Source organism: Microcaecilia unicolor, chromosome 12, assembly GCF_901765095.1.
Source record: "Microcaecilia unicolor chromosome 12, aMicUni1.1, whole genome shotgun sequence".
NCBI lineage: Eukaryota > Metazoa > Chordata > Amphibia > Gymnophiona > Siphonopidae > Microcaecilia > Microcaecilia unicolor.
The window spans coordinates 94,464,361-94,488,927 of NC_044042.1; the positions used below are offsets into that span (position 1 = coordinate 94,464,361).

At 47.3% G+C, this 24,567-nt stretch overlaps 1 protein-coding gene across 1 annotated transcript in view; it reads left to right on the plus strand.

Moving 5' to 3' along the window:
* The window catches only part of CCDC47 (coiled-coil domain containing 47), a 144,939-nt gene that overhangs the window by 9,851 nt on the left and 110,521 nt on the right, over nt 1–24,567 (plus strand). Inside the window, exon 2 of the mRNA XM_030221571.1 lies at nt 20,184–20,449. Coding sequence (XP_030077431.1) covers nt 20,189–20,449 — 261 coding nt within the window. The 5' untranslated portion in view covers nt 20,184–20,188. The remainder of the gene's footprint in view (nt 1–20,183; nt 20,450–24,567) is intronic.

Sequence of the window (24,567 nt, forward strand, 5' to 3'; positions counted from 1 at the left end):
GCAAGCGGAGATCCGCAGCGGGGCTCTTCAGACGTCAGGGCCGGCACGAGCATGGCGAGCGAGGTTTCTTCCCGCTCGGTGGAGCTGGCAGCGGGCACCATCTTGGATGCGCCACTGGGCTCGACCCCAGCAGGAGCGGAGGGGTCTGAGGCCGGAGGGGAGCCTCGGATGGAGGCTACCAGAGGAGCTGCTTTCCCCGGATTGGAACCGGGAGGCCAGGGTGAGCCTTTCTCCCCTGAGTTTGTGTTGCTTTTACATAAAGCGTTCATGTTAAAAGAGCTGTGCCGCAGATGTCTGACTCTGCGTTGCTACCTGGTTCCCCTCCGGTGGAACCTGGCCCGGGATTGCTGTCAGGCATTTTTTTCCCCAGACAGTTGGCCACAAGACAAGCACAGAAGGGTAAATTCCCCTTCAGAGAGTGGCGCACCCCCCTTTCCCCCCATTGGTCGTGCTGTGGGGATTCTGAGGGGTCTGGCAGGCCTTCGTGGTCCGAAGAGCCAGAGGAAGGTGTAGGATTGCCACTGGATCCAGATGATCCCACTACGGTTAGGATTTTCCACCGCGAGTAGCTGCCAGCGCTTATTTCTGATGCCTTACAGGCCCTCTATTGAAGATCCTGTGATGGGCGTAGCCTCCTCTGGTTATCCGAGGATGGCAAGTACTAAGAAGCCTGCTCGAACCTTTCCGTTGTATGACTCCATCCAAGAGCTTATTTCGGCTCACTGGGCTGACCCTGAGGGGCCTTTGAAAGTTGCCAGGGCAATGGGGCACTTATACCCTCTCAGTGAGGAGCACTTGGCACGCTTGGCCGTGCCTAAAGTGGATGCCCAAGTCACGCCTGTGACGAAAAAGACTACCCTCCCAGTAGAGGGAGGGGTCGCCCTGAAGGACATGCGGGACCGATGTCTGGAATCGGCAATCAAATGGTCCTTTGAGATTTCAGGCCTAGCCTTACGGGCATCTGTGTGCAGTTGTTATGCTGCTTGCGCCTGCCTCGCTTGGTTGCAACAGGCAGTGGAACAGCCCGGGGATGGAGAGGAGCCCCTTGCGGAGGTGGCACCGCGGATGGAGTCGGCCTTGTCATTTTTGTCTGACGCCCTCTATAATTTGGTCAGAGCTTCAGCTGAACAGATGGCTGTGGCGGTGGCCGCTTGCCGCCTTCTATGGCTACGGCATTGGGCGGCTGACATGGCCTCTAAGCAAAGGTTGGTGAAGTTGCCCTTCCAGGGCCTTCTCCTATTTGGTGAGGAGTTGGAGAAAATTGTTAAAGGCCTGGGGGAAACTATACCCCAGCGCTTACCCGAGGATAGGCTGCAGCCTTCTTCCAAGGGTCAGGCGGTTCCCTCCTCTTCCAGACCTCGCTTCCGTGAAGCTAGAAGGTACCGCCCGGGGCGTTCTGCTGAGTTTACTTCACGTGCCCGCTTTCAGCAGAGGAACTCCTTTCACTCGGACAAACGTTCCGCAGCGGCCGGCTCAAGGCCTGGAGTTCATGGGCGACCCTCTCAATGATGGTGCGCCGGCCCACTCCTTCATTCCTGCAGTTGGAGGACATCTTTCCCTCTTTCTCGAGGAATGGGTCAAGATTACCTCAGATCAGTGGGTTTTGAACCTGATCAGAGATGGCTACAGATTAGAATTCAATGCCCCAGTGAGAGACGTGTTTGTGGAGTCCCGATGCGGCTCTGCTGTCAAGCGGGCAGCGGTAGAGGACACCTTGCAAGGCTTGTTGCACCTCGTGGCGGTGGTCCCTGTTCCTGCCGCCGAGATCGGCTACGGTCGTTACTCCATTTACTTTGTGGTACCGTGAAAAGGAGGGTCTTTTTAGGCCCATACTCGACTTAAAGGAAGTCAACAAGTCACTAAGAGTGCGGCATTTTTGCATGGAAACCCTGCGCTCCGTCATTGCGGCGGTACAGCCAGGAGAGTTTCTCACGTCTCTGGACCTGAAAGAAGCTTACTTGCACATTCCTATTTGGCCCCTGCACCACCGGTTTCTCCGGTTTGCGATGTTGGGAAAACATTTCCAGTTTCAGGCCTTGCCTTTTGGCCTCACCACAGCTCCCCCGAACCTTTTCCAAGGTAATGGTGGTAGTAGCTACCTTTCACAGGCGAGAGGGTATCCGGGTTCTCCCGTACCTCGACGACTGGCTCATCAGAGCGGACTCTGCAGAAGAGAGTCATCATGTAACAGCCAGAGTGGTCTCAGTACTTCAATCTCTGGGCTGGGTTGTCAATATACCCAAAAGTCACCTGACCCCCCCTCAATCTCTAGAATATTTGGGGGTCCAGTTCGACACAGCCTCGGGATTTGTCTTTCTACCCGAGCAAAGGCGATGCAAGCTTCAGAACCAGGTCCGTTTGCTCCTGAGGATGCCTCGCCCGCAAGATTGGGACATAGTTCAGCTGTTGGGGGTCGATGACGGCCACCTTGGAAGTGGTGCCATGGGCGAGAGCGCACCTGAGACCTCTACCTCTGCAGTGTTCCCTGCTTCAATGATGGTCTCCCATATCTCAGGATTACCAGCACAGATTCACGTGGCTTCCTGCGGCCCGGCTCAGTATGGAGTGGTGGCTCTTAGACAGCATGCTGCAGTGAGGAATGCCGCTAGCGCTTCCCGATTGGTGCCTGGTGGTAACAGATGCCAGCCTGCAGGGCTGGGAGCAAATTGCCGGGGAAGGCATGCCAAGTGTCTCTGGACACCCGAGGAGTCGGAGTGGTCCATCAATTACTTGGAGTTGTAAGCGATATTCCAGGCGCTTCTGGCCTTTCACACGACCCTGGAGGGACTGGCTGTCAGAGTTCTGTCAGACAATACGACAGCAGTGGCCTACATCAATCGACAAGGCGGCACTCAGTGCAGGGCACTGGCCGCGCAGGCCGTGCAGATTTGCCACTGGGCCGAGCTACATCTGCAGTTTCTGTTAGCAGCTCACATTGCAGGTCAGAGCAACGTGCAAGCCGATTATCTAAGCAGGCATCAAATCAACCCAGCGGAGTGGGAACTGGCAGACGAAGTGTTCCTTCAGATCTGTGCCAAATGGGGGACGCCCGTAGTGGATCTTATGGCGTCAAGCACAAATGCCAAAGTCCCGTGCGTTAAAGCAGACGGAGAGATCCTCGCTCGGCGGGGTTGGATGCCTTGGCTCAACCCTGGCCTCAGGGCCTCCTGTATGTGTTCCCTCCTGGGCCCTTGATAGGGCGAGTACTCCTGCGGATTCGGCTACATCAAGGAGAGGTGGTTCTCATTGCCCCGGATTGGCCCAGGCGGCCGTGGTATGCGGACCTCCAGCGGATGCTGGTGGAGGCTCCCCTTCCTTTGCCTCTGGTACCGAATCTGTTGTCACAGGGGCCGGTAACCATGGAGGACGCCTGCCGCTTTGGTCTTACAGCATGGCTATTGAGAGGGCGCAATTGAGAGACAAGGGCTATTCCAACAAGGTCATCTCCACTCTCCTTCAGGCCCGCAAGCATTCCACTTCTGTTGCCTATGCTCGGATTTGGCGCCAGTTTGAGGCTTGGTGTGCTGCTAAAGCGGTTACACCCATGCGGGCTTCTGTCTCACCGATACTTACTTTTTGCAGGATGGTTTACAAAAAGGCTTGGCCTATAATTTCTTGCGTGTTCAAGTTGCAGCCTTAGCATGTTTTGGGGGGAAGGTGGCTGGCCTCTCCCTGGCTGCTTATCTGGAGGTGGCACGGTTTCTTAGAGGGGTGCTTCGGCTCCGTCCTCCCGTGCGGGCTCCATGTCTGGCCTGGAACCTGGGGTTAGTTTTAAAGGCCCTTTAGTGTTCGCCCTTTGAGCCGCTTAGGTGAGCTTCGGAGAAGGATGTGACCCTAAAGACGGTCTTTTTGGTGGCCATTACATCGGCAAGACGGGTGTCTGAGCTCCAGGCGCTGTCCTGTCGAGACCCATTTCTGCAATTGCACCTTCTAGATGTGCGAAGGGCTCTGTTGCAGTATCTGCGCATGTCAAATGCTTTCAGGACCTCTGATCACTTTTTGTTTTGTTGTCAGGTCCTCGCAAAGGGTCTCCAGCGTCTAAAGCTATTTTTTCAGCATATCTGCTGTCTGGCCGGCCTCCGCCTGAAGCCTTTAAGGCACATTCCACAAGAGCGATTTCCTCTTCTTGGGCTGAAACTGGAGCATTCTCTCTGCAAGAGATATGCAGTGCAGCGACATGGGCTTCTAAGCTCTCATTTGCCCGACATTATAGGCTAGATGTGGCTGCCAGGAGGGATGCGCATTTTGGAGCACAAGTGCTGGCACGTGGTGTGGCCTGTTCCCACCCTATCTAGGGATTGCTTTGATACATCCCATTCGTAATGGATTCATTTGCTTGATGACAAGGATGGGAAAATTAGGTTCTTACCTTGGTAATTTTCTTTCCTTTAGTCATAGCAGATGAATCCATGAGCCCTCCCTGATTGATTGATTGTTTGATTGATTAATGCTGTTTTGGGTTCAGTTTTTTTCTGTAGATATGTTCCCTCATTGGGAGAAGTTGGAAAACAGTCTTCAGGATTTCTATTCTGTTACAGGAGGTTGAGTTCGTCCCTCCTTTGAATTACTGCTCCTGTTCTGGGGCGTTTGTTCACTGTGAGGAAAGTTCATGTTATTCTACTTTGCGGTGTAACAGTGCTTTGGAAGCTTCAAATACTGAGAGGCAGATGGAGCTAGCTGGCCAAGAGGCACTATGGTTTTCAGTGCTCTCTATCTCTCCCTGCTGGTAGATGGACACAACCCATTCGTAATGGATTCATCTGCTATGACTAAAGGAAAGAAAATTACCAAGGTAAGAGCCTAATTTTCCCTTTTATCTGGTGGTTTTTTTTTAATGTTCCTTTTGTCTTTTGTCTCTTTTCATTTTAAAACTGAACACAGTTCTCCAAGTGGGGCCTCACCAACGACTTGTAGAAGGACATCAACACCTCCTTTCTTCTGCTGGTTATACCTCTCTCTATGCAGCCTTGTATCCTTCTGGCCATGGCCGTCATATTGATTGTTTACCTTTAGATCCTCAGCTACCAACATCACAAGGACTCTGTCCTGAGTCGAGCTTACTAATCTCTCCCCTCCTATCCGGTATCTCTCTTTTTTGGGTTTCTGCACCCCAAAGGCATCACTCTACACTTCTTGGCATTAAATAAGTACATAAGTATTGCCGTACTGGAAAAGACCAAAGGTCCATCAAGCCCAGCATCCTCTTTCCAACAGTGGTCAATCCAGGTCACAAATACCTGGCAAGATCCAAAAAAGTACAAAACATTTTATACTGCTTATCCCAGAAATAGTGGATTTTCCCCAAGTCCATTTAATAACGGTCTATGGACTTTTCCTTTAGGAAGCCGTCCAAACCTTTTTTTAAACTCCACTAAGCTAGCCGCCTTTACCACATTCTCTGGCAACGAATTCCAGAGTTTAATTACACATTGAGTGAAGAAAAAGTTTCTCTGATTCGTTTTAAATTTACTACATTGTAGCTTCATTGCATGCCCCCTAGTCCTAGTATTTTTGGAAGGCGTGAACAGACGCTTCACATCTACCCGTTCCAACTCCACTCATTATTTTATAGACCTCCATCATATCTCCCCTTAGCCGCCTTTTCTCCAAGCTGAAGAGCCCTAGCCGCTTTAGCTTTTCCTCATAGGGAAGTCGTCCCATCCCGTTTATACAGTGGTGTGCTGGAGCCGGCTCGCACCTGCTCGCCAGAGCCATTTGTTATTTTTTAAAGAATTTTGGGAGCCGGATGTTAAAATTTATCAACCGGCTACCAAAATTTGGGCTAGGGTGGCTCAGGTCCCTTCCTGGCAGCGTCAGCTCCAGCTGCCCTGTGGCTGGAAGTCTCACTCCGAGTCCGACCCTCGCAGCAAAACAAAAAAGAGCATGAAACTGTGTGTGGGGTCATAGCCCTGCGTGTGCCGCTGTCGGTTCCCTTCCTCCTCCCTCTCCAAAACAGGAAGTTACATCCTGAGGGGAGGGAGGAGGAAGGAAGCTGGCAGCAGCGCATGCAGGTCTACGGCCCCGCACACGGTTTCATACTGTTTTTTTTTGTTTTGCCTGCCACAAGCATGAGGACCACAGCTCAAGGTTCTTGCTGCAGGCCACCGAAGTACCGGCCCAGGAGAAGAAAGGAAGCCGGCAACAGTGAATGCAGGGCTGCAGCTCAAAGGGTTAGATTGAGAACAGAAGACAAATTAAGTCAAGATTCCTCAGAGGTTTGTCTCTTTCCCCTACCCCGCGCAGCCATCATCCCAAACAAAGCAAACAGTCCTTTGAGCTGCTGCATCCATGTTGTCATTCTTTAATGTTGGTAGCATGTTTATTTAATCTCACTTATATGTTCAAACATTCCAGCTTTTCATAGGTAGAGTAGTAAATTGTTATAAATTGTAATTAGTGTGTCATTTGGAGGAGGGGCTGGTTATAGGGATACTCTAGCATGTGTCGTATTCATGCAGAGATTTTTGTTTTCTCTTGCAAAGAGCCACTAAAACAGATATCATATTATGAGAATCAAGTGCTCAACATCCTGAGTTTCTATTTATTTACTTATTTTAAGTTATTTGACATTTATATTCCCACATTAAACATGAATTAGGTTGAAACCTGGGAGCATTTTTTTTCCTGTGCCTAGATCAAAGAGAAAGATAGTTGGCATCCCTGCCAGCATAGGTGTGCCTTGCATGCTCGCATGGGGGGTGGAGGGGAGAGTGAGGAGTGCGTTGCCCTCCAATCCACCTCAGCCTCCTCCCCCCCCCTCCACCACACACACACACTGTACAGCTGGCTATGCCCGGAGAGAGAGCCTGTTGTTAAAATTTTCCAGCACACCACTGCCTTTATCATTTTTGTCGCCCTTTTCTAATTCCACTATATATTTTTTGAGATACGTCGACCAGAATTGAACTACTACTACTTATCATTTCTATAGCGCTACTAGACGTACGCAGCGCTGTACACTTGAACATGAAGAGACAGTCCCTGCTCGACAGAGCTTACAATCTAATTAGGACAGACAAACAGGACAAACAAGAGATAAGGGAATATTAAAGTGAGGATGATAAAATAAGGGTTCTGAACAAGTGAACAAGAATTAGGAGTTAAAAGCAGCATCAAAAAGGTGGGCTTTTAGCTTAGATTTGAAGACGGTCAGAGATGGAGCTTGACGTACCGGCTCAGGAAGTCTATTCCAGGCATAAGGTGCAGCAAGATAAAAGGAACGGAGTCTGGAGTTAGTGGAGGAGAAGGGTGCAGATAAGAGAGATTTACCCAGTGAACGGAGTTCCCGGAGAGGAATGTAGGGAGCGATGAGAGTGGAGAGGTACTGAGGAGCTGCAGAGTGAATGCACTTATAGGTCAATAAGAGGAGTTTGAACTGTAGGCGGAAACGGATAGGAAGCCATTGAAGTGACTTGAGGAGAGGGCTAATATGAGCATAACGATGCTGGCGGAATATTAGTCGTGCAGCAGAATTTTGAACAGATTGAAGAGGAGAGAGATGGCTAAGTGGGAAACCTGTAAGAAGCAAGTTGCAATAATCTAAGTGAGAGGTGATAAGAGTGTGGATGAGGGTTCTGGTAGTGTGCTCAGAAAGGAAGGGCGAATTTTGCTGATATATAGAGAAAGAAACGACAGGTTTTAGCAGTCTGTTGGATATGTGCAGAGAAGGAGAGGGAGGAGTCGAAGATGGACCCCAAGGTTGCGAGCTGATGAGACAGGAAGGATGAGAGTATTATCCATAGAAATAGAGAATGGGGAGGAGGAGAGGTTGGTTTAGGGGGAAAGATAAGAAGCTCAGTCTTGGTCATGTTAGTTTCAGATGGCGCTGAAACATCCAGGCAGCAATGTCAGGCAGGCAGGCTGATACTTTTGGCCTGGATTTCGGCTGAGATTTCTGGTGTGGAGAGGTAGATCTGGGAGTCATCAGTGTAAAGATGATACTGAAAACTATGGGATGAGATAGAGTACCAAGGGATGGAGAAAAGAAGAGGTCCCAGGAACAGATCCCTGAGGTACACCAACTGACAGTGGGATAGAAGTAGGAGAGGATCCACTAGAGTATACACTAAAGGTATGCTGGGAGAAATAAGAAGAAAACCAGGAAAGAACAGAGCCCTGAATCCAAGTGAGGACAGCGTATCAAGGAGTAGGCTGTGATCAACAGTGTCAAAAGCAGCATATAGATCGAGAAGGATGAGGCTAGAATAGAGACCTTTGAACACAATATTCGAGGTGCGGTCGCACCATGGAGCGATACAAAGGCATTATAACATCCTCATTTTGTTTTCCATTCCTTTCTTAACAATACCTAACATTCTATTTGCTTTTTTTAGCTGCAGCAGCACACTGAGCAGAAGGTTTCAACACATCATCAACGACGACAACTAGATCCCTTTCTTGGTCCGTAACTCCTAACATGGAACCTTGCATGACGTAGCTCTTTCCCACATGCATCACTTTGCACTTGCTCACATTAAACGTCATCAGCCATTTAGACACCCAGTCTCGTAAGGTCCTCTTGTAATCTTTCACAGTCCTCCCGTGTTTTAACGACTTTGAATAACTTTGTGTCATCAGCAAATTTAATTACCTCCAAGGAAGGTGAGCAGTGGAGTTCCTCAGAGGTCGGTACTGGGGCCTATTCTGTTTAATATATTTGTGGGAGATATTGCTGAAGGTTTGGAAGGTAAGGTTTGCCTTTTTGCGGATGACACAAAAATAGCCAATAGAGTGGATACCCTGGAGGGAGTAGAAACAATGAGAAGGGATCTTCTGAGGGTAAACACTTTCAGTTGGCCTTTCCTCAGTAGGACCTGAATCTGGTTCTCAGTGTTTCACCAAGCATTGAAATGTAGCAGGGGCATTTTTCATTCCAAAAGGCATTGCAGTAAATTCATTAAGACCAAAGGAGGTAATGAATGCTGATCATTCCTGAGCAGCAGTTGTTAGGGGAATCTGCCAGTACCCTTGACTAAGGTCCATTGTAGTCAGGTACTTGGCCCAGCTAAGTGGTCTAGCAACTCATCCATCTGGGGCACTGGATAGGAGTCTGATACAGTGCATCCATTAAGCCTCCTGTAATCCACACAGAAGCGGGCTATGCCATCTTCTTATGGCAAGAACTGAAAAAGAAGGGCTAGCATCTCATCAGTCGTCTGCTTCATTTGCTTCTTCACCTCGGCAGATATTCAAGATACACTCTGCTTCAGTGTTTATAGTCACCAATGTCTACATTGGATTAGCCAAATGAGTAATTCCTGGTTTAGTAGAAAACACATCAGCATACGTTTGCAATACTACTTCTAGCTGCTGTTTTTGGGTGGGGGGTGGGGATTAACTGCTCTCCCACTACAACTTTGTGTCGATCCCTCTGGTAATGTCGCTGCTAGGAGGTCAGGTATGGGTTCACTAGCCTGACAATTCTGGTGGTCTACACACAGCTAACACCATAGCTATGCGATCTGCATAGGCTATTAATATATTTACCTGAAAGGTTTGCTGTTTTCTGTCTTGAGAGTCCATAGATATAACATAGTTTGTATCATTTTGACATTGTATGACCTCATAAGGTTCTGCCCAGTTATCCTGAAGTTTATTCTGACATACTGGAACTAAAAAAAGTACCTGCTGGCCCTCATGAAACTCTCTATTTCAGGCTTTATGATCATACCAGGTCTTTTGCTTAGTCTAGGCTGCCTGTGAGTTACCTCTGACAAAGCCCACAAAGTCATCTAATCTCTCTGCCACATATTAACTACATATTCAATTACAGAGGGTGTCAACTTTCCACTCCCAATGTTTTCTTATTAGGTCAAGTGGCTCTCTCACCCTCTGTAATGCTATGGATTTACAGCCTGTCTCACTGACACAGACTACTCCATTACCGTGGATTCTTTTGATTCGTAATAAGTAATGAAAACCTTTAATAGAGCAGCTAAATTCTACAATGATTAAGATATATACAATGGTTAGCACATATACAGTGATTAGCTCTATACACACAATAATTAGCTAAACAATCATTACATCACTGGTCTCTTCATCTAAGCAATGCCAAGAGTTCTTAGACCAGGAAAAGAAGCAATAATTACTTCACTATACATACAATCATCACTGGTCTCCATCATCTAGGCTCTTAACATCAGCTGGGGGGGGGGGGCGCGGTTCACAGCGAGAGCTAGGAGCTTTGGACCGGGAACAAACCCTCTGCACAGCACGTCTGCTCACAGATGAACCCCCACTCTGCTGTGACAAGCCCTCCCTTTTTATTAGGCTCTGAGCGCATATTCAGAGCTATGGAAAGTTACAGAATGCTTCTTTATATAGGACTGTGGGAATGTGGTCACATGCTTTCCAAAGTCCAGGTGGCCAAGCTGGGCCCGGAAAAACAAGTGCCATCCTCCCCTTCACTTAACAAATTAGTTAGAGCTGTGTCTCATCTTCTGCATTCCAACTTATTTTCACACAATCAAAGTTAAACAACCATTTTTAAACAGAATTACTTTTAATCAACAATGCAGACCCCGAGTGCACTGGTCGTTCAAGACAGGGTTGAACAACAATCTTTAAAATTCACTTCCATTACACCCTCTGGCCATAAAGCAACTCAAATGGGGAGAACCCTGTAGACTCCTGAGGTACTTCTCTGAATGCAAACAGTAGGTAGGGTAAGTACTTTTCCCAGTCATAGTCTCCTGATTCCACAAAAGTCTTTAACATATGCTTTAGTGTTCCATTAAATCTCTCCACCAACCCATTAGTTTCAGGGTGATGCAGTGTGGTATGTACAGATTTCACTCCACAATGTGCCCACATTAACTGTGTCTCATAGTCTGAGTATTTCTCATGGATTTTCTAGCAGGATAGTGACAATTTTCTCTGATTCTATGGAGGACAAGGCCACCGCTTCAGCATACCTGGTAGCAAAGTCCACCACTGTTTAATATATACCTTTTCCCAGTCCAGCTAGTGACAGTTAGAAACCCACTATATCCACAGCTACTCTCACAAAGGGCTCACTGATGGGTAAAGGTTTCAGGGGAGCTGTCTTACCCACTCTTTGGCACGCATCACAGGTTTGACAGTCGTCAGCTATGGCTCGAGATACTCCTGACTAATAGAAGTTCTGTATCAATCTAGTGCGTGTCACCCCCTGATGTCCCGTTAGTAGAATATCATGTGCAATCTGTAGGAGTTGTGCTCTGTATGCTTTGGGCACTATAAGCTGTTTGTCTGCTGTCCAGAGCCTGTTAGGATCAACAGGATTATTCTCTCTGTACAGCAAGCCCCCTTCCATAGGATACGGTCTTTACAAGTCCTCAGTTGGCTGACCAACCCTCTGCTGCAGAGCTTCCAGGTCAGAGTGTTGTGCTTCCTGAAAGCATGTCTCTGTCGGTATCCACAGCTGAAGGGTCTCTACTGTTGACTCTGACAAATTAGGGTCTACAGTCTGACAATAGGTGTGTCAGTTGAGTCAGGTGATCCCATGCGGTCGTGGGCTCCTCATGAACTGGTGGCTACTGGAAGCACTGGAGCGCCTCTTCCTGCCACTTGGTCAGCTGGCTCTACCTGGACGGGCTCAGGATCTGGAACTGGGAATGTGGTCCTTCTGCTTACACTTGGGCCGCCCGTGCCTGGCTATGGGTTACCATAGTGGAAATGCTGACTCTATTATTAGACCCAGTCCCACACAGCATCAGTAATGGCATGTTTTTCATTATTCCTACTTCTCTGTATCCAGGCTTGGTACTGTAATCCAGGAATACTCGATCAATGGGTACAATCTCTCTGGATCCATTGGCTAACACTACCTCTGCAGTGCACCTTGGAAGAATAGCATTTTCAGCACTAGATCTGATCGTAATAAAGCCATACTAGAGCCAGTGTCCACAAGCCCAGTCACCTGGGTCTAATTCACAGTTACTGGGGTGCCGTAGTGTTGTGGAAACCATCTTCCTTGCTTGATGAATGTCCAGGAAACTTTTGGGCTGCGACTACTGTGTAGGCCTCCTCTATAGGACTGGAGCTACAGGAAAGACACCAGCTTTGGTGCAGGAACTGAAATGCTCTTTAGTGCAGGCTTAGGATTATCTGGGGATTCCTTGTCATCAACAGCAGATGAATCTATTAACTGATGGGTTGTATCCGCCTACCAGCAGGTGGAGATAGAGAACACTGAAAGCACATGGTGTTCTAGGAAGCCCAACCCCCTCTGCCTTCAGTATAACTCTTATCTCCCAACAGGTGTGGACGTTGCTTCTCAGCTCCTGGATTTCTGCCTGGGGTGGCTCCTGTGCTTTGCCAGTAGAGCAGGGGCGTTGTGGCTGGTGGTGCCCACTTTAAAGGCATACTTGGTTTTCCCTGTCCCTGCCTTACCCATTCCCCCTCCTCCCGGAGTTCCTCTGTGGCTGCCTGCCTCTAACTTTCCTCACAGTAAAAAAAAAAAAAACAGAGAGAGGCTTTCTCCTGAGCTCCTGCCCCAACTTGACATTTTGTCCTTTAGATTGTAAGCTCCTTTGAGCATAGACTGTCCTTTTTGTTAAACTGTACAGCGCTGCATAACCCTAGTAGCGCTCTAGAAATGTTAAGTAGTAGTAGCTTGACCACAGCTCGTTGACTCAGTCTCCTGAGGTGAGAGTGGTACCCAGCTCCTCCGGGGAGGTTCCCGCTGACAGCGCTCTGTGCGGGGTAAGTTTGGGCGCGAAGGCGCCATTTTGTTTTCTGTATTTGATGGCTGCTGAAGGGGCTAAGCTGCTGCTCCCACTGTGGAAACGCAGATCGGCAGCGGGGCTTTGCAGCACATGCTGCCTAGATGCTAATGCTGGCACGAACATGGTGGGCGGTGATTCTTCCCGCCTGCCGGAGTTGGCAGCGGCCGCCATCTGGAGGCACCGCGTGACTCGACCCTCGTGGTTGCGGAGCGATCTGAGTGCAGAGGGATGCCTCGTTTTGAGGTTTCTAGAGGAGCTTTTTGCCCTCCGCTTCCCCCAATGTGGGGCAGATGTACAGCGTGAGTTTTTTCTCTCCTGAATTGTGCTGCTGATGCATAAGGCTTTTATGTTAAAAAGAGCACTGCCTGAAGCTCCTAACAATTCCTGTTGGTCTGGGTTGCTTCCAGTTCTTTATAGCCCAGCGTCTGCTGGAGACTGTATTTCTTACCCAAGCTTTTGGCTGACGATAAGTGTAGACGAAGTGAATACCCTGTCTGAGGGGGACTCTTCACTCTGTTCTCTGCCGTGGTCTAGTTTTGGGGAGTCTGAGGGGGTCTGGCAGGCCCTCACAGACTGATGATCCAGACGAGGGTAGCTGCTTGCCACAGGAGTTGGATGACCCTAAAGCGGTTCGGATTTTCCACCGTGACGAGCTGCCAGATCTAATTTCTGATGCCTTACAGGCCCTTTGTATTGAAGATCCTGACAAGGGTTTTGCCTCTTCTATTAATCCTAGGATGGCTAGCACTAAGAAGCCTTCTCAGGCTTTTCCCATGCATGCTTCCATCCAAGAGCTTATTTCAGCTCAATGGTCTGACCCTGAAGGGTCCCTTGAAGGTGGCCAGGGCAATGTGTCATCTTTACTCCCTGAGGGAAAGTCAGTTGACCCTCTTTGGGATGCCTAAAGTGGATGCTTTCGTCACAGCTGTGACTAAAAGACTACTCTCCTGGTGGAGGGAGGAGTCGCTTTGAAAGATATGCAGGACCAGCAGCTGGAATCCGCGCTGAAGTGGTCCTTTGATATCTCGGGCCTTTGCTTACGGGCGGCAATTTGCAGTTCCTATGCAGCCCGGGCCTGCCTTTCCTGGTTGCAGCAGGCGGTTGAGCAGCCTGCCGATGGAGCGGGTTCTCTCGCTGGTCTGCCCGCGTATGGAGTCTGCCCCTGTCTTTTTTGGCTGATTGCCCTTTATGATCTGGTCAGAGCTTCGGCTTAGCAGATGTCTGTGGCGGTTGCTGCCAACCGCCTTCTTTGGCTCCGGCATTGGGCGGCTGACATGGCCTCTAACAAAGGCTGGTGAGGTTACCCTTTCGGGGCTTTCTTTTCTTTGGGGAGGATTGGAGAAGATTGTTAAGGACCTAGGGTCTCTAAGTCCCAACGGTTGCCTGAGGATAGGCTGAGGCCTTCTTTCAAAGTCCTTCTTTTCCCTCCTCTTCCAGGCCACGTTTTCACGAAGCTCGCAGGTATCGCCCGGGGTGCTCTGCAGGGTTTGGTCAACGTACCCGTTTCCAGCAGAGGAACTTTCGTTCGGACAAACGCGTGGCAGCGTCCGGGCAATGTCCAGGAGTTCAGGGGTATTGTCCACAATGATGGGGCGCCGGTCCACTTGTCGGTTTTCCGCAAGTAGGGGGTCGTCTCTCCCTCTTTTTCGAGGAGTGGACCAAGATTACTTCAGATCAGTGGGTCCTAGACCTGATCGGAGAAGGTTACCGTCTAGAATTTGCTGTCCCAGTAGGAGATGCGTTTTTGAAGTCCCGATGCGGGCACTGCCGTCAAGTGGGCGGCAGTATACGAGACCTTGCAGGTGTTGCTGAAGCTTGGAGCGGTGGTTCCGGTTTCTCCCGCCGAACGCGGTTGCGGTCGCTAATCCATCTATTTTGTGGTGCCTCGAAAAGGAGGGTCGTTCAGACCTATCCTCCACTTACGCCTTAGGAGTGTGACACTTCCTTATGGAAACCCTGCGCTCACTTGGATTCCAGGGCTCTGTCCTTTCCTGTTCTCTTCCTACCTCTCCCTCCGCACCTTTAGTGTTCACTCTGGTGGATCCTCTTCTACTTCTATCCCTCTGCCTGTCGGCGTACCTCAGGGTTCTGTTCTTGGTCCCCTCCTCTTTTCTATCTACACTTCTTCCCTTGGTTCATTAATCTCATCCCATGGCTTTTCCTACCATCTCTATGCTGATGGACTCCCAAATCTACCTTTCTACCCCTGATATCTCACCTTGCATCCAAACCAAAGTTTCAGCGTGCTGTCTGACATTGCTGTCTGGATGTCTCAACGCCACCTGAAATTAAATATGACCAAACCGAGCTTCTCATTCCCCCCCCCCAAACCCACCTCCCCGCTCCCCCTGTTTTCTATTTCTGTTGATGGCTCTCTCATTCTCCCTGTCTCCTCAGCTCGAAACCTTGGGTCATCTTTGACTCTTCTCTCTCCTTCTCTGCTCATATCCAGCAGATCGCCAAGACCTGCGTTTCTTCTTTACAACATCCGTAAAATCCGCCCCTTTCTTTCTGAGCACTCTACCAAAACCCTCATCCACACCCTTGCACCTCTCGTTTAGACTACTGCAATCTGCTTCTTGCTGGCCTCCACTTAGTCACCTCTCCCCTCTCCAGTCAGTTCAAAACTCTGCTGCCCGTCTCGTCTTCCGCCAGGGTTGCTTTACTCATACTACCCCTCTTCTCAAGTCGCTTCACTGGCTCCCTATCTGTTTTTCGCATCCTGTTCAAACTCTTCTACTAACCTATAAATGTACTCACTCTGCTGCTCCCCAGTATCTCTCCACACTCGGTCCTTCCCTACACCCCTTCCCGTGCACTCCGCTCCATGGATAAATCCTTCTTATCTGTTCCCTTCTCCACTACTGCCGACTTCGCGCCTTCTGTCTCGCTGCACCCTACGTCTGGAATAAACTTCCTGAGCCCCTACGTCTTGCCCCATCCTTGGCCACCTTTAAATCTAGACTGAAAGCCCACCTCTTTAACATTGCTTTTGACTCGTAACCATTTGTAACCACTCGCCTCCACCTACCCTCCTCTCTTCCTTCCCGTACACATTAATTGATTTGATTTGCTTACTTTATTTTTTGTCTATTAGATCGTAAGCTCTTTGAGCAGGGACTGTCTTTCTTCTATGTTTGTGCAGTGCTGCGTACGCCTTGTAGCGCTATAGAAATGCTAAATAGTAGTAGTAGTAGTAGCGCTCCATCATTGCAGCGGTACAGCCAGGAGAGTTTCTCACATCTCTGGACCTCAAGGAAGCGTACTTGCATATTCCCATCTGGCTGCCGCATCAGCGGTTTCTCCATTTTCACACCTTGCCTTTCAGCCTATTCAGACAATAGATGGCAAATCAATAGTATCAAGCACTAAGCATCATACAAATAGGAACAACAAATATACTCTGAAATGTCTATATGCAAATGCTAGGAGTCAAAGAATAAGATGGGAGAGTTGGAATATATTGCACTAAATGAAAAATTGGATATAATAGGCAATTACTGAGACGTGGTGGAAGGAGAATAATCAGTGGGACACTGTCATACCGGGGTACAAAGTATATCATAGTGATAGGCTGGAGTGGACTGGTGGAGGGGTAGCATTGTATATTAACGAGAGCCTTGACTCAGATTACAATTCAGCAGAACACAAATCACACCTTGAATCATTGTGGGTTGAAATCCATGTATAAAGGGAAAAGGACGGTAATAGGAGTGTACTACCGTCCACCTCGCCAGGATGAGCAGGTAGACGCAGAAATGATAAAAGAATCAGAGACGCAAACAAAGTGGGCAATGTGATAATAATGGGTGACTTCAATTATCCAAATATAGACTGGGTAATGTAACATCGGGACACGCTAGAGAGGTACAATTCCTTGATGAAATCAAGGACAGCTTTATGGAGCAGCTGGTGCAGGAGCCGACGAGAGAAGGAAAAATTCTAGTCTTGGTCCTTAGTGGAGCGCATGATCTGGTGGGGGGCGTTATGGTACTGGGGCTGCTTGATAACAGTGATCATAATATGATCAGTTTTGATATCAACCTTGAAGTAACTATACATAGGAAGTCAAATACGTTAGCGTTTAACTTAAAAAAAGAAGACTATAGAATGAGAAGAACGGTTAAAAAAATCTTAGAGGCGCAACTGAGAGAGTAAAAACTGTACAACAGACATGGCTGCTGTTCAAAAGTACCATCCTAGAGGCCCAGGCCAAACATATTCAGCGAATTACAAAGAAGACGGAAGCCCAAAAGACAGCCGGCGTGGTTGAAAAGTGAGGTGAAGGAAGCTATTAGGGCTAAAAGAAACGCCTTCAGAAAATGGAAGAAGGAAACCGTCTGAAAATAACAAGAAGCAGCATAAGGATTGTCAAAGCAAATGCAAGGTGCAGATAAGAAGGCCAAGAGGGATTACAAAAAACAGATAGCATTAGAGGCTAAAAAACATAGTAAAAAAATATTTCGGTATATTAAAGCAGGAAGCCGGCAAGAGAATCGGTGGGCTGCTGGACGACCAAGGGGTAAAATGGACGATCAAGGATGACAAAGACGTAGCGGAGAGATTGCATGAATTCTTTGTTTCGGTGTTCACCGAGGAAGATTTGGGTGGGATACCGGTGTCGGAAATGGTATTTCAAGCGGCGAGTCAGAGAAACTTACTGAATTCACAGTATACCTGGAGGACGTAATGGGGCAGTTCAGCAAACTGAAGTGTAGCAAATCTCCTAGACCGGATGGTATACATCCTAGAGTACTGATAGAACTGAAAAATGAGCTTGCGGAGCTTCTGTTAGTGATATGCAATTTATCCTTAAAATCGGGCGTGGTACCGGAAGATTGGAGGGTAGCCAATGTGATGCCAATTTTTAAAAAAGGTTCCAGGGGAGATCCAGAAAATTATAGACCAGTGAGTCTGACGTCGGTGCCGGGGGAAATGATAGCGGCTATTATTAAAACAAAATTACCGAGCACATCCAAGGACATGGATTACTGAGACCGAGGCATATTTTCAAAGCACTTAGCCTTCCAAAGTTCCATAGGTTTCTATGGAACTTTGGAAGGCTAAGTGCTTTGAAAATATGCTTCCAAGTCAGCACGGCTTTAGTGTGGGGAAATCTTGCCTAACCAATTTACTTCAATTCTTTGAAGGAGTAAACAAACCTGTGGACAAAGGAGAGCCGGTTGATATTGTGTATCTGGATTTTCAAAAGGCGTTTGATAAGGTACCTCAAGAAAGGCTACAGAAGAAATTGGAGGGTCATGGGATAGGAGGAAATGTCCTATTGTGGATTAAAAACTGGTTGAAGGATAGGAAACAGAGAGTGGGGTTGAATGGCCAGTATTCACAATGGAGAAGGGTAGTTAGTGGGGTTCATCAGGGGTCAGTGCTAGGACCGCTGCTTTTAATATATTTATAAATGATTTAGAGATGGGAGTGACCAGTGAGGTAATTAAATTTGCTGATGACACAAGTTATTCAAAGTCGTTTAACTCGCGAAGGGCTGTGAAAAATTACAGAAGGACCTTATGAGACTGGGCGGCATGACGTTTAATGTGAGTAAGTGTAAGGTGATGCATGTGGGAAAAAAGAACCCGAATTATAGCTACGTCATGCAAGGTTCCATGTTAGGAGTTACGGACCAAGAAAGGGATCTGGGTGTCGTCGTTGATAATACACTGAAACTTTCTGCTCAGTGTGCTGCTGCGGCTAGGAAAGCGAATACGGTTGGGTATTATAGGAAAGGTATGGAGAACAGGTTGTGAGGATGTTATAATGCCATTGTATCGCTCCATTGGTGCGACCGCACCTTGAGTATTGTGTTCAATTCTGGTCGCCGCATCTCAAGAAAGATATAGTAGAACTGGAAAAGGTGCAGCGAAGGGTGACAAAAATGATAGCGGGGATGGGACGACTCCCTATGAAGAAAGACTAAGGAGGCTAGGGCTTTTCAGCTTGGAGAAGAAGACGGCTGAGGAGAGACATGATATAGGTATAAAAATAATGAGTGGAGTGGAACAGGTGGATGTGAAGCGTCTGTTCACACTTTCCAAAATACTAGGACTAGGGGGCATGCGATGAAACTACAGTGTAGTAAATTTAAAACAAATAGGAGAATATATTTCTTCACCCAACGTGTAATTAAACTCTGGAATTCGTTGCCGGAGAACGTAGTGAAGGCGGTTAGCTTGGCAGAATTTAAAAAGGGGTTGGATGGTTTCCTAAAGGACAAGTCCATAGACCGCTACTAAATGGATTTAGGAAAAATCCACAATTTTGAGAATAACTTGTATAAAATGTTTGTACGTTTTGGTAGCGTGCAGGTGCCCTTGACCTGGATTGGATGCTATCGGGGACAGGATGCTGGGCTCGATGGACCTTTGGTTCTTTTCCCAGTATGACATTACTTATGTACCTTTCGGATCTCCATGCCCACTCCACATGGGTACAGGTAACTAACTACCTGGGTGGAAGCCCATGCTGTTGCAAAGCAGCAACCTGACCTTCACTCCACATCTTTTGTAAAGCATTGATTGGAAGACGGGTAAAGCTTTGTCTTCCCCTGTCCTGTGATGTACTGCTTTTGTATATCTCATTTGTCTGGACTGGTTTAGTAGGATGAAAGGAATGTGAAATTTATTCATACCTGTTAATTTTTTTTTTTTCATTGAATCCTGCTAGACCAATCCAGACCATGCCCTGAAAGACTTCAGCATTGGGTGTTACCTATGGGTATACTTGCTCTCTACATTCAACCCCTATTGTATGTAGTCCAGTAGTGTATGGAGGGTACATGTTCTGCAGTGGTTCCCTTAGGAGTTTTAGTTTATATTGACCCTGCTCTGTCATGAGCATATGGAAGGCTGCCAGATTGCATTAGTCCTGTATACCGATGATATCACTGGAAAACTTCCGGTTCTGTTCCTTATCTGCTGGTAGAGAAACACAACCCATTCATCTGGACTAGTCAAGCAGGATTCATGGAAAGGAAATTAACAGGTATGAATGCATTTCAACTTCTTTTAGAAAAGTTGCCGTACTTTATTTAGTTAAATTGTTGAAGTCCCACCCTGTAGCAGGCTGAGACATGCTTAAGCGCTTTATCTCTCGTTGTTGGGTCAAAGTCGCAAGCAGTGGACATATCTTGCTGTTGAGCAGCCTCAATTTTCAGTTGAAGAAAGCTGGCTGGAGGGGGCCATCGGAATTTTTTCTATCGGTAAGTTGTGTTTGACGTACATTGAGCCTGCAAATAGGTGGGAAAATGTGGGATACAAATGCAATAAATAATAATAATAACCAAAGACTGGGGTAGGGGATAGGGAAAGAAGGAATCTCTCTTCTGCCCCCACCATAGGGGACCCTCATTGAACTTAAGCCACTTCCATAGACCTTAGTTGATCTTTTGACTTTCCTCCTACTTTCTTCATGAACAGTATTCACAAAGACAATTCATTTACTTCACTCTTTCTGCAGGAACAATGCCAAAAATATTTGCCTTTTTTGCCATCTCCTTTCTGCTTTGGGGTTTCTCTGTGGCGAAGTTTGATGAATTCGATACTGGCGATGACATGGCAGAGTATGATGATAATGATTTTGCTGAATTTGAGGATGTCATTGATGATGTAGTCACAGAAACACCAGAGCGGGTCATCACCACTGAGGAGGATGAGGAAGAGGCCACTGTTGAGGTGGAGGATCAAGATGAAAATCAAGAAGACTTTGAAGATGCAGACATTCAGGTAACATGGTGGCAGGGCCCATAGGCATAGGAACCGAGGTGGGGGGACACCATTTCATCCCAGCTGATGCTTTGTATTATCTGCAGAGCAATGGCAGCTTGTCTTTTGGTAGTAGAATAATCTCCCATTTCTCTGTAGGGGTTTTAAAGTGCTGATGCTGGGAATGGGAGCTGGCAATGAGGCAGGTGTGAGAAGACAGCTGGGTCTTGGAGATGAGGTTTTTGCAGGGGATGGGGACTGGCAAGGGGCATGTGGGAGAAAGGGCGGAGCTTGGAGATGAGTCTGATGTAAGGGGCTAAGGATGGGATACGGGCAGGGGCTGATGTGAGGTTGGAGATGGCAAAAGGGTCCTATGCTGGTGAGTGGTAAGTAAAAGAGTTCTAATGCTGGGGTTAACTAGTAGAAGGGGGCTGATGGGGTAAGGAGAAAGAGGCTCAGATAATACAGGGACTACAGTTAGGGGTTGGAGAAGAAATTGAATACTGGGCTTGGGAGAAGAGGGCTGAGGACTGACCAGGGTACAGGTGGGAGAGTGGGCTCGGGGCTGATCGCAGCGGCTGTGTTGGAGAAAAGAAGGACATATTCTAGCGAGTGGGAGAAGCAAGAACATATTTAGGGAAAGGTGAATATGGAGGCGTATAGGGGCAGGATTTGGGGTGGGGTGGCTTAGAGTCAGAGTTTGGGCCCCTAAACAAAAAGTGTTACTCTGTCCTGGCAGGGACGTTGTTGGGAAAGCTGCTTTGATTCTTATTTTTTTCACTTGGTTGTTCAGACTTGCGCCTTTGTATGTCCAACTCAGTTAGAATTGGGGCTGGGATCTGGCACCATGAACCTTCGTTCACAATTCTCTGGGATTTTTTTTTTCTCTATTTTATGTTTTCTCTAGTTTGGTCATTACAGTAATGAGTCTTCAGCCGAACACCATGCACCAGGGCTCTCCTACAGAACTCTGCAATTATAGACCTGATGCTGGTAGAGTAGACAAAAAGCTGCCATGGTGGAGGAGGGGTGTGGGGATGGCTCTTCCAAAACAAACCAGGGAGTCAGAAGTCTTGTTACTCATAATAAGTACCTGTTTATAGTATGTAAACCGCTTTGATTGCAACTGCAGAAAGGCAGTATATATCATGTCCAATCCCCTTTCCCTTTCATTATTATCATAAATACATCTAGAAGACTCAACATTGAGCTGTGTTTTGGTGTAGCTGCCTTCCTCAGGAGTAGACACTTGCACGGGGATGGAAGCAGTTCTGCGGGGTTCCCGTGAGGATGCAAGCCGTTCCTGCAGGGATGGAAACAATTCCTGCAGGGTTCCCGTGGAAGTGTACGTTGCACTTGCGCCAGCCTCTCACTTACCAAGTACCAAGTTCTTTGAGTGCTGTCTCCTTCTCATTCTTGCATTAACAGCACAGATGTGGAAAGTCTCCATTAAGGTGGTGGTAGAGACATAAATGGTGACGGAATTCAAAAAGACATGGGATGAACACAGAGGATCTCTAATTAGAAAATAGAAGTTATAAAAAAACCTAAATGGCTGCAAATGTGTGGATGTGTCGAATGACGTTTAGATGGTGACTCCGTCTGTGATACCGAGCAGACTTGTATGGTCTGTGTCTCATATTTGGCAATCTGGTTTAGGATGGGCTGGAAAGGGCTTAGCAACTTTATTTTATTTTTATTTTTGTTACATTTGTACCCCGCGCTTTCACACTCTTAGCAGGCTCAATGCGGCTTACATATTATATACAGTTGTACCTGGGGCAATGGAGGATTAAGTGACTTGCCCAGAGTCACAAGGAGCTGCCTGTGCCTGAAGTGGGAATCGAACTCGGTTCCTCAGTTCCCCAGGACCAGAGTCCACCACCCTAACCACTAGGCCACTCCTCCGCCCTAACCACTAGGCTGGAACATGAGGACAGTGCTGGACAGACTTTTACGGTCTTGTTTCCTGTAATGAGAAGACAAATAGGCTGGAGTGAGATTCGACAACAACTCCAGCAGTTGGAACATAAGGATAGGGCCGGGTGGACTTCTATTGTCTATATCCCAGGAATGCCAAAGAAAGACCCTAAGCAAATATATAATATCATGTTCATTGTTGATTTAATTATGAATTGATAATGAGCGTAACTATTAGGCAAACTGGACCGTTCAGGTTTTTATCTGCTGTCACTTACTATGTTACTATTAATCCTCTCTGCTCCCGGGCTGATGCGCATACCTCAGCTCTGACATAGGCACAAGCATCTGATGTGGCGACCTCTCAGCACAGTGCCAGTGAATCAGAGACAAGTCTGTAACATTGGTACACGCTAGGGAGATAACATTTCTTGATGAAATCAAGGACAGCTTCATGGAACAGCTGGTTCAGGAGCCGACAAGAGAAGGAAAAATACTAGACTTAGTCCTTAGTGGAGCTCATGATCTGGTGCGGGGGGTAACAGTGCAAGGGCCACTTGATAACAGTGATCACAATATGATCAGTTTTGATATTGGCATTGAAGTAAGTGAACTTAGGAAATCAAATACACTAGCGTTTAACTTTAGAAAAGGAGATTACGATAAAATTAGAAAAACAGTGAAAAAAAGACTAAAAGGAGCAGCTAACAGGGTAAAAAAACTTGCATCAGGCGTGGATGCTGTTCGAAAACACCATCCTAGAGGTACAGGACAAATATATTCCGTGTATTTGAAAAAGAGGAAAAAAGACCAAACGTCAGCTGGTGTGGCTAAACAGTAAGGTAAAGGAAGCAATTAGAGCCAAAAAACAATCCTTCAGAAAGTGGAGAAGAGAACCAACTGAAAATAATAAGATAAAACATAAGGAATGTCAAGCCAAATGCAAAGCGGAGATAAGGAGGGCAAAAAAGGACTTTGAAAAAAAGTTAGCGTTAGAAACGAAAATACATAGTAAAATTTTTTTTAGATACATTAAAAGCAGGAAGCTGCCTAAAGAATCGGTTGGGCCGCTGGACGAAAGTGATGTTAAAGGGGCGATCAGGGAAGGCAAAGCCATGGCGGAGAAATTAAATGAATTCTTTGCTTCGGTCTTCACCGAGTAGGATTTGGGAGGGACACCGGTGCTGGAAAGGGTATTTGAAGCAGGCGAGTCAGAGAAACTAAACAAATTCTCTGTAAACTTGGAGGATGTAATGGGTCAGTTCTGCAAACTGAAGAGTAGTAAATCACCAGGACCAGATGGTATTCATCCCAGAGTATTAATAGAACTGAAAAATGAACTTGTAGAGCGACTGTTAGTAATATGCAATCTATCCCTAAAATCAGGTGTTGTACCGGAAGACTGGAGGGTAGCCAATGTTACGCCGTTTTTTATAAAAGGTTCCAGAGGAGATCCAGGAAATTATAGACCGGTGAGTCTGACGTTGGTACCGGGTAAAATGGTAGAGGCTATTATTAAGAATAAAATTACAGAGCACATACAAAAACATGGGCTGATGAGACAAAGTCAGCACAGATTTAGTGAAGGGAAGTCTTGCCTCACCAATCTACTGCATTTTTTTGAGGGGGTGAACAAACATATGAACAATGGGGAGCAGGTGGATATTGTGTATCTGGATTTTCAGAAGGCGTTTGACAAAGTGCCTCATGAAAGACTCCAGAGGAAACTGGAGAGTCATGGGATTGGAGGATAGGGTATTATTATGGATTTAGAGCTGGTTGAAGGATAGGAAGCAGAGAGTAGGATTGAATGGTCAGTATTCTCAATGGAGAAGGGTAGTTAGTGGGGACCCTCAGGGGTTTGTGCTAGGACCGCTGCTTTTTAACATATTTATAAATGACCTAGAAATGGGAGTAACTAGTGAAGTAATTAAATTCGCAGATGACACAAAGTTATTCAGGGTCGTCAAGTTGCAGGAGGAGTGTGAAAGATTACAGGAGGAACTTGCGAGGGAGGGAGGGGCCACAGAAACGTACACATTCCCCCGCAAACACCCTGACCGCCCCCACCCTCTACACAAACACTATCTGTGACACACACACAATGAAGCACAGTTACAGATTGCAAAATACGCCCCCTCCCCAACATTCTTACACGATAATCACCCCCGCGCTACTACTTTGCCACACCCTCATTCCTTCCACACACACACTCAATC